Genomic DNA, 13932 nt, shown 5'->3' on the forward strand with positions numbered 1-13932 from the left:
AGAAAAGGCTTAAAAAACTTGAGAGCTGCACCTCATGTCCAAACTCAGCCATTTGCATATCCGCCGGAATGGAATCTGACCCAGGAACCTGCTGTGAGTAAGTGGCACAGGTGGTCTGTGCATGGGCAGTAAGTCCAACGTTTCTCATACATACTGTGTTTGCTAGCTGAGCCCATATGGATGAGCAGCCCACTTTGGCATGGCAGTGGGTTGTACAGCCTGTTGCAGTCTTTGGAGCACAAATTGTTGAGAAGTGAGCAGAGGAGACTCTCCCAACATCCTAGCCTTCTCCTGCTTTGTCCAAGCAAAGTTTTCAAATCTTATTTTTCTACCTGTTAGTTTTCTAGTAACAGTTAGTAAACATTGCCAAGTAAGTTAGAAAACAAAAAACTATTTTCATCTGGTTAATAACCCAAATTCCAGTTAGAAAACTTGGAAAATGGTCTGAAGTAAAGTAAACCATGACACAAAAAATAATTTGCACTGCAAAATTTGCAGAAACCAATATATTGGCAGTAAGTTTCCTCACATGAATATGCAAAGCTCTTATAAGGAGGGAGAGACAAAATCAACGACAAAGTCTATGAAGATTAGTTATATTCAATCATCATGGTATATATTGTTCTTTTTTTCCCCTGGGGTGAAACAGTAAAGGAGATTTAAAAATTCTGTTCATCTGCCTATATTAAAAGTGAACACCAAAAAAACCTTATCCCCCTCAAATACAATCCCCATTGGTAACCTCTCTGAAGAGCAGAAGGGAAGGCATTATAACTGACATGTCGACAATACTGTAAATGGCTTTTCATACTTCAGAGGTGACAAGGATGTAATCAAAATTCCATGCTTAAAAGGCAAGGCAAAGGGAGCAAGATAGCTGCTATAACTAGATCTGCTAAAAATAAATAAATAGATGAATAAATAGAAGCAACTTTTCTGAGAAATGAGATACAAGTCCCCACAGGGCAAGAGCGGCTTCATTAATGGTGGCAACAGTGTCACAGAGAGTAAGAGTAGATACCATTCCTCTTGGGTACTTGCAAAACAAAAATAAGATGGGCATTTTTAGGGACCTTTCAATGTGCACACTGCAGAAATTTCACAAGGTACTACTAGATTGCAGTTAAAAAAAAAAAAAAAATTAATTCCTTAAAATCTGCTCACTTAATTCAGGCATTTGCAGAGTGAAATCAGAAAATATGAGCTCAACAAAATGGACCAACAGACTAGTCTGTCTCCAGTCTAGTCTAGCTAAGAACTGAGTGAGAGTAGTTCTAGATTTTATAGTCAGGAAATGCTATGACTACCTCCGTTTCCTGGAGTGGATTCCCAGGGTCTCAGTGGAGGGGACCAGGTGCCCTTTGCTGAGGAGTCCATATCAGAGATCACGGTGCTGCCCCCTGAAGCGGCCTGCCCTGGCTCTCCACCAAGTGAGGTGACAAATCCAGTATGGCAGGGAAGGTGCTCTTTTTTTCAAAAGAAGTACTGTTCCTCAACACAGACAAAAATTTTCCATCAGAAAAATGCCAATCCAGAAAAATTCTGCAAGGACAAATCAGTTTAGTCAACTCTAATGACTGAAGCTTTCTGGCTTCCTGCCCACTAGCATGCAACCTTGCCATCCCATCTGTCCCAGCTCTTCATAGCATTTCCCATTTTCCTGCAATAAAACTGGCAGCCTGGAAGTGCCACCCAGAGCTGAGATTCCCAGGGCGTCATCCCTGCAAGGCTGCAAGGAGGGCAGGCATCAGGGGTCTCCGTCTATTATTATTATTGTTGTTGTTGTTGCTGTTGTTTTAATAGGAACATACATTCGGAAGTGCCAATGAAGACCATGCTGAGTATCCAGGTGTCTTCAGTAATGCTTCTATCTCCCATTAAATTAAAGCCCAGACTTCCAATATAAGCCATCAAGAGAAGGGGTCCTCTCAAGAATATCATTCATTTCCTCACTAGCACATGTTTACAACTAGAAGACATGTTTACAGCCTAATTAGCTACTGTCAGGACTTCATTAACCACAGTCAAAAGCAACCAGAGAAAATTAGAAGTGCTGATGTTTTGTATAGGGATTTCAAAGTATTTTCTTTCATGAAAAAGAGACTCTTTGCAGTAAGATGAGAAGGAGAAATACAACTGAGAGATGAGGAAGGGAGAGGAGAGGATTTAATTCAGAGAAAGAAATGAGAGCTTTTTTCCCATAAATAAAGATGTTTTATTATTGTCAACAAACTTAGGGCATGGTTTATTGCACATACAACGCACATGTTAACTTCAGTCTACTTTGAGTAAGATTTTGACTAGGAATAGGAAATTAAGAATCTCACTGTGCTTCCTGTAAGGGCAGGCAATCAGGATGCAATGCAACAGAAGAGAGTATTTAGGATGGCTGTGGCGGCTTATAGAACTCCTAAATCATTTCAAGGGGTGACTGTCTGATTAAAAGAAGAGTACTTTAAATGTGTAGCGAAAAAGATTTACAAATTAATTTACTATTACATAAGGTGCTGGCTTGACAGTGAGCCCCTGTTTCACTGGCTTTGTTGTTACTCAGTTCATCACAGGCACAGATATTTGCTTCCAGCCAGTTCTTCAGGCTCAGTAAATGCCTTTTTACACTGATGAGATACACTGACAGCTGATATTCTGGCTTCCTGTATATCCTGCAAAAAATCAAAACTGAGGAATATTTGAATACCTCCCTGCAAAATGTAAGCCCTAATAATATTCAGTTCCTGTTAAATTCCAGCAGGAAAAGCCTTTGAGAATCTATGATCTTTTGTTATAGAAAAGTGTACTTTGGAAGGAAGCTCTATAGGTCTAATTCACTTTCTTGCTTTAAGCAGGGTAAACATTAATGCTTCCTCCCCCCCCCCCCCCCCCCCCGATACTCTTTAAATCACATTGGCACATATAACTAGGATAAAGTCCCCAAAAATGTCAGAAACAGGGCAGGGGGAGAAGTCAAACAAAACATACTTAAAGATCAGCTATTCCAGCATGAACAACCATGCTTTCATGCAAATGAAATGATCCCAGTTTGCATAACTTGCCCTTTGAACACTAAATTTGTTCCCCACCCACAGAGCTTGTTTTCCCAAGAAGGATTTTTCCAGGAAAGGGGGGTCTTGCATTGGTATTCCTCCAGAAAAAAAATCTCACACCATTTTATCAACTGTTCTTCCTCCAGTAGGTAGGTAGGGAGGAAGATTAAAGCATGCTTTTATACCCAACATAATTAAATAACTATACTAACTGAGCAAGTTATATCTCGTTTATTTCTGAAGCTGCTAATGCTTATAGCACTTCAGTGATTGCACAAAAGGTATAAAGAGGACCTAAGGATATTCTAATGCAACTATTTATTTGCCTTGCTACAGACTTTCCACGACTTTGGGATATTGATTTATGTTGAAAGGGCTATTTTCATTGTAAGAACTGCAAACCCTTTGAGAGTAGCCAGGTTGTTTGTTCTGTGAATGAGATGCTGACAGGCTCACTGACATCAGCACCAAGATTTCTCCAGGAGCGAGAGCAGAGCCCAGATAATTTAATAAAGAGCAGCGCTATTATAATAGTGCAAGACAAACATTAATTTTAGTGATTTATAGAGCACCTATGCTGTCATCTTACCTCTCATGAAAAAGCCATCAATTAGCCGATAACAATTTCACGAAAATAACTCCTAGCTTAATTGCAAATACATGTTAAACATTCTCTGAATCCAGACACTTGAAGCTTTATGGCATAAATTTTCACATAGCTAGTTTTTCACCTGATGATGAGAAATCAGTTTACAAATCTTAGTATTTTCCCAATGCTTCTATAAGTTGAGTCTGATTATCATCTCAGAAACACGTGCTATGAATTCATCAAAAACATCAGAAGTAACAACAGAAAAGACTGAGGCCTAACACAGATCACTCAATTAAACACCAGTTTAGTGCAAGCGTTATTGCTTCAGCATAAAAGAAGGCTTTTCTCCTATTTTAGTATTAGGCTTCTCTCACTTGTAGTAGTTAAATATAATTTAAATTCTGCTTTTTAATAGCTATTAAATTATAACAAATAAGGAAAATAAAAATTACTGTGTTTCTCTGTACTTTATATCTGAATTTGAACTTAAGCCCTTCATCTTCATGTTATCCAGGTTGCAGAGCTTTATTTTTCATCTTCTCTCAGACAAGAAACAACCATGAATTTATAGTAATATAGGCTAAATATAAAATATTCGGTGCAAATACTTAATTCAATCCTAGCAGAAATGGAGGAAATCTCCATAAGCATTCCAACACTTTTTAAACTTTGTTTAGTCACAGTTCTTTGCAGTTGCATAATTGCAGAAGTACAAGAAGTGTCAGTAGAAGATGAAAAGCCAGTGTATGCTGTACAGACAGGGTACAACTTACAGCTTAGTTCAGCAGATATGTATATACATATGTAAAACTCCAAAAAGACTCAAACCAGTAAGTTCTGCAAAGAGATAGAGCTTTGCAGTCCTCTCTGTATTTTACCATCTGGGTTTTAGCTGTATCCTCTTAAAAAGTAAAAGGTTTTTTCCTTCCCCATCTGGAATCGCACAAGACCATTCCATAACAGGCATTTTAGACAAATGTCTCTCTCCTTACCCCAGTAAATTTAAAAAATAGAAATAAAAAATATTTAAAATGAGGCAAGTTATTTGTTGTATTTGTGTAGCCCGAATGAGATGCACAGTTGCCTGGGAAGAAGCAGGGTCCAGTGAAGCGCTCTGGAGGAAAGGCCAGGCAGGACCCAGGGAGAAGCAGAGTGATGTGTGGGGCAGGGGAAGGGGTCAGAGGCCCAAGCAAAAATACAGGAAGAAACAGGGAAGCAAGAGCTGCTCAGCGTAGAACTTCCCAGGGACTAACAGGAACTGAGCAGTTTGCTGGTACCGAAATTTGAGCTAGACAATACAAAGCTTTAGTACATAGACTCACCTGCAAGGACAGTGGGCTGGAGAACCATGTATAAGCTCTAACCCCTGCTCCACCTTCTCTAAGCTTTTTGGATATTTTTTTTTAAATATTAAATCTTTGAGTTTAATTCTAATAAAACATTTTAGAAGGGCATTGTTTAAAGCTTTCTGGGCACGTCACTTAGCAAACTGTCTAGGCAGGTCCACTTTAAAGCTCCGTCTGCCTTGGAGCCCCATCACACCAAAAAATAAATGAAGAAATTATCTCTTTTTATCATTTGAATTTATATCTGTTAGTAGATGTAAGCAAGGAACAAAAATTCCATCAATATGTCAATTTTTAATTGCTATTTGTTCCTCACAAAGTCCTTTCTTCTTGACCCTCACGCTCCCAAAATATAGCCCTTCTAGTGGAGCAGTTACAAACTGATGATAATAGTTTGCAGCCAGAAAAAGAGTTAGATGGAAGATGACAGTCAGACCAACAGGGTACACATAAAGGAATTGGCCTTGCTGCTGTAAGGTGGTATTGATGGAACTCAGAAAGCAAGGAAAATTACTGAAGGAGAACTCAGTGCTGCAGTAGGTCACAGAAAAGTATTGGATTTGTTTAAGTTAGCCTGGCCCAGAGCCACTCTGCTAATTGTTACTTGCTGTGAGCACCAACCCTTTCCCCTGTTACTGCTGTTTGGGAGTAAACGACCAGGGCTGTGTGAATTGCAGTGACAGCAGTTGCTCTGAGCATTCAGAAAATGACACTAAAATATTGACCGGGGATGTGTCACAAACACTGACTTTTCCCTGAACAAGTTTTTATATCAGCTTACAATTGTCAGCTCTGAATCTTTATGTTTAGACAAGAATAATGTCATACATTTAATATTAAAGAAATTATGGCTTGCTGGAACCTTTCATGCAAAATCACACCCCTGCCAAAACTGAGTTTCGTCTTCCTTAAAGCACAAATCATACCACAGTACATGGCATCAATGCAGTCTGCATTATTTATAACTGTCACTAGCTACATTTTAGCGCTACTAGAGACAGCCATAAACTTGAAAAATACTGTAGAGCATTGTTTCAAAATTTAAATTTGAAGTGTTTGGGGTGGGGAAAAAAGCTCTCTCTTGTCTGTCATTCAATTAATCCAAAACCAAAACATATATCATCATCTTTGATTCCATTTACTTGTATCTTCTGCTTCACCAGAAAAATAATTTTAAATTCCTAACTGGTTTTACTTGTTTGTGTTATTGAGCCCCACAAGATTGCTTAAAATCAGATTATTTGTAACTGAAGTAATTTGGCAAAATTGCAAACTAATAGGTGCAATTTGTATTGTGACTATGCATTAGGAACTCCCCGGAGTGCAGACTAAGTAAAGAGCATTTGTGATACGATACCTTTTCTGGAGTAGAAAAATTTTTTTCATTGAAGCTCAGAACAGCTGAGCTTCAGAATAAAGGACACCTCACCCAAAAAAAATTGCTATTTTTGAGCGAAAATATAAAAGTTCCTTGCCTTTGTAGCATAAAGTTTCCTTTTTTTCGCAAAGGGAGGAAGGATGAAGAAGGAGAGTTCTAGAAAGAGCTCAAGGTTTAAGACTTCAGCATCTAAAAAAATGTGAACAAACCTGTCACAACACATTGAAACTCTGGAACGACCAACAGAAACATTTTATAAACTAGTTTGTGTCTCTGTCTCCCCTCCTTAGCCAGACTGCTGGACTGCCATAAGCCATTTACATAGGAGCAGACTATAATACACTAACATAAAGTAAGTGCAAAGTACTTCAACATTGAGGATGTTTATCCAACCAGACTGATCTCACTTTTATGCATACACTGCCCAGCTGGAGAAAAAGCACCTAAGAAAAAATGAAGCATTAGTCAATATTTAGTTTCAATGCTCCATCACAAAAGACTGATTCACCGATTGCCTGCCTTCTAGGCAGTATAAAACATATCTGTCCACAGCTATTCAAAAGCTCGAGGAGACGTTATAATTACTGCACCATTGGCCAAATCCCCAGTTTTCACAAGCCAAATGAATTCCAGCACCAATTTGGGCTCTCTTCTGCCATTACTCATTACTTCAATGCATTTCAGTATAAGTGTAATGAAGTCACTATTTAGAGGTAACCAAAGGTTATAAGTAGGAATATGGCATAAAATTGAGAGAAAACTTCAGCTGAGCTGAAAATTGTCCCTAAAAATTGTTACACAGAGAGCAATTGCAGTTTACTGGGAAGTGAACAAAAAAGACTTATTTAGGTGTTCGGCATGCTGAATTTCTAAGCTTACAAGTACATAAATCAGACTTTGAACAAAGTGAAAAAGTGAAAAATCTGGTCTAGAGAGAAATGCCAGACTGTAGAAAACTAGTTGGTGTCTACTGAGAAATTAGAGATTATATGGTGTTAGCTTCTCTATTCTGATTATAAACTGAACTAAAAAAGCAGGTGCTGGAAAAAGTATTTAATGACTTTTCTTTGCTTAGAATTGAAAAAATAGAAGTACACCTGAGAAAATGTAAGGAACTTCTAAGAAGGTGCAGCACAGCCTCTGAAGTTGCTTTTAACGTCATAACAGAAACTCTGAAAAAAAAAAAATCTCAGGAGGTTATTTAGGCAGATCTCACTGTCCATAAAAGTCTGGTGTGTAATATTTGCCCTAGTCATTCCCCATGATTTTTTTTTTTATAAAATAATGATACAAGCTTCATTCTCTTCAGATCAGACCTATATGGTTTCAGCAAAGCTTTCCTCCTGGACCTGAAGCTCTATTGTATTCTTTAATATTTCCTGGAGATGGAAAGATTACCAAAGATGCATATAAGCAGTGTCAGTCTTCAATAATTTGGGGTTTAGTGTGGAAACCCAAGTGATTAATACATAGGCCTCAAACACCTTGAATCTTTTAAAATGCAGCCACAGAACGGAAGGGGAGAAAGAAGGTAAGCAAACAGCCTAATATTTTGTGTGTTTTGAAATGTTTTGATACAAGCAAGTAGAAGTCTTTTCCTACACCTTACCAAGTCACACTCAGTCTACAGTGAAAAGATTTCTTCTTAATAATATGAGCCGGCCTGCACCACAAAGTAACCAAAAAAACTTCAGTTAATTTTCGTTTGTTTAATGCAGAAGTGTAAAAGCAAACTGCAACCTTGAATGTATTCCTTTATATTATAGTATAGAGAAAATTACTAATTAGCTAACTATTAATATAGCTGTAATGAATAAAGTGCCAGCCATTTTGTCTTCTCCAAAAAGCTGGCATATCCCTAGCATAGGATTTGAGACAGCAGATATCAGTGAAGAAGCCCACTCTCGGTAGATGATTTCTTACTGTTTTTTCCATCCTCAAGGACCTCTTTATAAGGCTACTCGATGCAGCTCCCAAGATCACCATTGTAAATTCTTTTTTCAACGTGAATTTCAACATAAATTCTTTTCTTTCCAGTGAAAAGACTTACAAACATCCAGAAATGTAATCATATTCATGATAAACTACACACAGATTCTGTTTATCCTTATAGAAAATGTTTTGCCCAAGGGACAGTAAAAGCTAAGAGTTACATACGCCACCATAGATTAAATGATGTTAGACAACTGAGTCTTTCACAGACTCTGACACTGTCCAGCTGATTGGCCTTACAATTCACTATCCTTCAGAATAAAAGACATTGTACACTACGGAACACAGAAGGAAACTTCAGGATAATAGCATTAAGATTAGTACAAGAAAAAATTTGGAACTTGTGTTGAGAGGAAATAGAAAATTATTTGCAAAACTATCTGCTGCTTTTCATCTCCTATGTGTTTAAAAAAAGGAAAATTAAACAAGCCACCAAAGCCACAAGACTCCAAGACAGAGGTTTTTCTTTTCTACATTTTATGGATATGAAATCTCAAGGATGTCATATGCTAGAAAACAGAATGTAGAAACTTCTCCACAGTAAGTAAGAGGTGTCAGATGCACTAGCTGCTAGTCCTGCCTAGATTGTCACTGCTTTGTAAATGCAGCAGTAACAATCTGTGCTAGGCATTTGGAATAGAAGTCTGAGGAGAGATCAAGTTGGTCAGACATTTCTGCTGGATCTGGTTAGACCTTCAAAAAAGGAAAAAAGAAAAATTAAAAACCCAGAAGACCCTTATACTAACAGATGGAACTCAACTCGGAAGAGAAGACAAAGACAAGATTTGCAGAAAAGACTGCTCCTGCCCTGGGCAAGTGGTCTTTGTTTCCAGGCTTGCCATTTTAGCAGTTTCTGAGCTGCAGCAAACTCTGCCAAGTTCCCTTTGGTCCCCAGGCATTTCTGTCTGTCCTTGTCCTAGACCTGGCAGGCTGCTCCCTGCTCCTCCTTGAAGGTTCTTTGCACAAGGTGCAGATACCCAGCTCCCTTCTGTGCCTACTTCACCTGTTCTGCAGTCTCTAAAGCCACCTCTTCCCCAAGAGAAGGACCAACAAGCCTCCACAGCCTCAAAGGTTATCTTATGGCAGCTTCCAAAGAAATAAACAGAGGTGAGCAAAAAACAGATCAAAGACACAGGCCATTATAACAGAACTTTTTAAATAGTCATTTTCTGGTATTCTTTGTTGACACACACAGAAATGACTTAAAACTAGAATATTTTCTTCCTTTAATCCCCATTTACAACACATTGGTAATGTTTAAGTACTACTCCTTGAGGGTTTCATTTATGTATCTAGTCCAAGATATTCATGCATCATTGATCAGACTGTGTTTCAGTTTAGTCCCTAGAAGCAAGGCAGCCACAATGTAAATGGCTTAAAATAGTTTTATTTAACATTATTTGCGATCTTCAAACTGAAACACTTTCCTCAAAAAAATGAAAAGGAGTAAATGAAATGTCAGTTAGTGCAGTTATAACGAAATTTATTCAAGTGGCTTGGTTTCAAGACACATGACTAGAACAAAAATCCTTAATAAAATGCTTGTTTTAAAACAGTGACTGAAACTTCTGGAAAATTAAGGTCTTCTTGGTTCTGCTTTCCTCGTTGAAAAAGAAGTTCCAGTTCCTCTTAGTTTTGTCTCAATGATCGTACAAGACCCGACCCTGCCAGCATCAGCCTACACACAGTGTTTTATAAAGCACATTCCAAACCACAGAATCCATGGAAGGACTGAAAGGGAAACTGTCATTGTATCAACTTGAAATTATTCAGTAAAATAAATTGTGAATATTTTTGTTGAAACACTTTTAACTGAACTATATGAAAATATTGGATAAATAAAGTTTCTTTCCGTACTCTGCAGATACAATTATCAGTCAAAGCGTTTGGAGTTGACAGAACAAGCAAACTCATGATGAGCGAGTCAGAATTGTGCATTTAAAGATAAAGTTTTCTAATTTGTAATTATGGCCTCAGACAAGTCAAAAGGAGACAAACCTCAGGGAGATAAAACAATATTTAAAGCAACGTTGTAGCAAGCTCAGTATTTTTTCTGTTCCTAGAAGAAAATGTGATTCCTGGTTAGACACTCAGCTGGTTTAAGGGCAACCTGAGGAAAAGGCAAATAGAACACAGAAAATTAGTCTTAAAGAATTTGGTTGCTCTGCATTTCTTTATATGTCAGTTAGCAGAAAAGTAGTTGACAGACTACTGCATACACCTCTAATGTGGTGCTATGCTCTCAATATTCCCAGCAGGTTTTTATATAGTTTGCTATTTCAGAGAGTCATATTATATTGTCACTAGGTGAAATTTACTATATTAAAAGCCTTTTCAGTGAAATAATAATCACTGTTTGCTGAGACAGTCTCCCACATGAATCAGCATAGAAGAGACAAACATGTTCACCTTCCACTAATCTGCTTTAAATTGTCACATAGTCACTACATTAATCAATACACCCAAACAGACAATAACTGGTTTTTACTTTAACATATACATAACGATGGATGCACAGTAGCCCTGTTACTACTTATTAGGAGCACTATTTGCAGTACTACAGTTACAAATGTCAGCTGGTTCAGTAGAGAAGCCTATTTACAGAGTTTTATAACTACATGACAGAAATTGTCTTCAGGCTGCAACATAGCATAAAAAGTTTCAGATGTGGTTTTTAGGGCGTAATATAAAAAAATAAGAAATTTAAAGAAAAAAAAAGAGGAAGGAGAAATAATCTTGCTTCAGAATTCCCATATTGGATCCCATATCAGAAAGTGCATAGGAACAGCTCAGAATATTCAGACTTTATAGACTTCGATGTCTCAGACAAGATCAGCAATCCAGAGTATTTGTGATCATTACAGATCCTGTGGCATGTTTTATTATGGTTAAGAGGTGTTCATGACAGTGACATGCCCTAGTTCTGATCAAAGAGATTATATCCTGCTCATACAATCTTTCTGGACAGTTTCATTTGGACAGAGAGCTCATCTTTGCTGTAATCCAATCTCCAGTATTGTGGACTTTATTAATAAGCCACTGTGGTGCACTCCAGAGACAGCTGCTCTTTAGCAAGTTAGATTATTTTTATATGTGATTATTTTTAGAAAGACCTATGGCAAATGGCTCTGTCCTTTCCTGTTTCTACATTCAGATAAGAACACTGGGCACAGAGGCTAACCATACCACAGGGCAGCTGACTGCCATTCACCTGGGGTATGACCTCTGGGAAGAGGTGGGCAGGCAGAGACTTGTGCCGAGGTTTACAGCAGTCCTCAAGTGCTGCTAGAGCTGGGGCACTGGCATAGGCTATCTATATCCCTGTTAATTTGGTATAGGAAAGTTTAATTAGAAAATTTGCAAGAGCAGTTTTAGAAGAAATGCAAGTACTTTCTTTTCAAGTGAGTCTGATACTCTTAAAACTTTCCTATGTGTCTCCACTTCAACCACAGTGTGTATCCAGAATTCCCAGTTCAAGGTAAAGAATGTTCAAAAATAGAAGCACACCTGAACCTTGACTTGAGAGGGCCAAGACAAGCACAGAGCATCCAGTTAATTTAATCTTTAATATCTGTGCTGTCTTTGTCAGCCAGGATAGCAAACCACAGCAACTATCTGATAGATTAATTTTTTTCAACTCCCCACTCACCCTGCTACCAGGGTGACATGCTCTCCAGACTTTGCACAAGGCAAAACCAAATACGCATTATTGCCATTCAGCTCTCAGAGAATAATTACTTTCAGGCAGTAGTCAGTAGGGGCTTTCAAGAAAGGGCTATTGAAAGCTCTGGGTCGTCTTCCAAGTGATCTGAACAAATCTATCTTCTCCAAGTGCTTTAATATTGCCTTGCCTTCTACAGGAAGTGAATTAAATGTGCTCTTTTGAAGGGAAATATAAAGCTGTGCAGAGTTCTTAGTAACCATTCTGCAGAGCTGCTAATACCTTTCTCTCTCACAATACCTAGCAGAAACCTGGAAACGTAAGGCAGGCATCAAGGAGACAGGCTCCACAGGCAGGAACAAACAAATACAGGATTTTCTGCTTTTTCTTTGCTGTCATACCTGCTACTACTACAATGCCAAAAGGACATTTGGGTACTGCTAGGACTTCTAGCGTTCTCCATGATTTTACAGCTCAACCTGCTCTAACTTAATTCTACAGGTCAAGACAAACAGATAGATAAAAACATTTTGCATCACAGGCAAAAACTGATTTTTCAGTTTTTCAAGTTTGATTTTTGTAACAATTACAAAATTGTCTGAGAGGTCTAGCCATGCACTACTACGGAAACTACTAAAGTCACAATACAGGTCCCAGCAGGCATAGGAGAAGCGAACCGAACTACAGACTTGGTATCCAGTCTCGTTTAGTAAAAGCATTCAGATACAGGTGGCTCCTATACCTCTGCCACTCAATGATTACTATGTTTTCTAATACACCTTTCAGGTGCCAACTTGCAGGTCCAGTCAGAAAAGCAAACTCCCCTTCACCATAAGTGCCAGCCCAATGAACCTTAGAACACTCAAACAGGAGCTGTCCTTTGCCTAATAAATTTCCTTAACAGATGAATAATTCTACTTTATCAAGGAACAGGAATCCGTTCACCTGTTTAGAGTCCCCTTGACGGAAATGCATAAGGACAGTGGCATTTTTTAAATGCTGAGTTGCAGCAAGGTCTGATCACATGGCAAATATCAGCTTTTCTCCTGCATACAAGGAGGGGTTGTCAGATTGAGGCTAAGAAGCGAAGGATGAAAGTTTGGCCACAAGCCTAAAAGGTGAAGGTGAAGCTCTTCTCAGTCTGCTTTTTTTTTTTTTCTGTAGGGCGCTGCCTTTGGCAGATTTTACAGGTAGAAAAAAATGCTAAACTGCAGTGGAAATACTAGGTGGCCAGATATAAAGCCCCTGGAATACCTATCTTGCATTATCATACAATATCCCCCAATTACAGAACTAGAAAATAGAATGTTCAAAATATGAAAAACTAGAAGACCCAAAATAAAAATCAAGGTAGATTATCATCTGTATTTTTTAGCTGAGCACTTCACAAGCTGTAGAAGTCTTTGTCTTTGTTCACCGTTCTCTATAAAGCATCACTTTGTAACGAGGGCCAATGATCTGTTTTGTAGTTCAGCTCTCAAACCAAGAGAGAAATAATTTTAAAGAAACAAGGCCTTTTGTAAATAGTGCATGTGTAGGGACTAAAACCAGTTTGAGCATGCAATAATACCTAAACACATTGTGTATTTCAGACACAAATCTAAGCACTAGTGAAAATTAAACTAGAAAGCAAACTCTATTATAATTATCTGCAGAATAAAAACAAGGCAGACTGTTGCAATGCTGGGGCACCAGCTGGCTCAGAGAAACCCATGTTCTAAACAAAGATGTCAAGAAGGTTTGAAAAGATATGCAATAACATATAACAATGTGGTCTGCATTTAAAAATCACTAAAACTTAACTTAAATCCACTTTGCAAGCACAGAGTGGGACACCACATTTTGATCACTTTTTTATAACCATCAAAAATGCTTTGTCTGTATAAACAGACTTAAGCAGTTTTTAATCTCTGGAAGAC

General features: G+C 38.1%; 1 protein-coding gene across 4 annotated transcripts in view; it reads right to left on the reverse strand.

The window, feature by feature from the left end:
• RSL24D1 (ribosomal L24 domain containing 1) overlaps positions 1–13932 on the reverse strand; it is an 88950-nt gene that overhangs the window by 35677 nt on the left and 39341 nt on the right. For 2 of the 4 annotated variants that reach the window (XM_054214671.1, XM_054214669.1), the window contains exon 8: positions 9819–10462. The exons of the other annotated variants lie outside the window; for them this stretch is intronic. Coding sequence is in view for 1 of the 2 variants with exons in the window: in XM_054214669.1 (XP_054070644.1) it covers positions 10435–10462 (28 nt within the window). In the remaining variant the exon portion in view is untranslated. Of the gene's footprint in view, positions 1–9818; positions 10463–13932 lie in introns of those variants that run through there. 4 annotated transcript variants of the gene reach the window in all.

The sequence above is a fragment of the Rissa tridactyla genome, chromosome 9 (genome assembly GCF_028500815.1).
Source record: "Rissa tridactyla isolate bRisTri1 chromosome 9, bRisTri1.patW.cur.20221130, whole genome shotgun sequence".
Taxonomy (NCBI): Eukaryota; Metazoa; Chordata; class Aves; order Charadriiformes; family Laridae; genus Rissa; species Rissa tridactyla.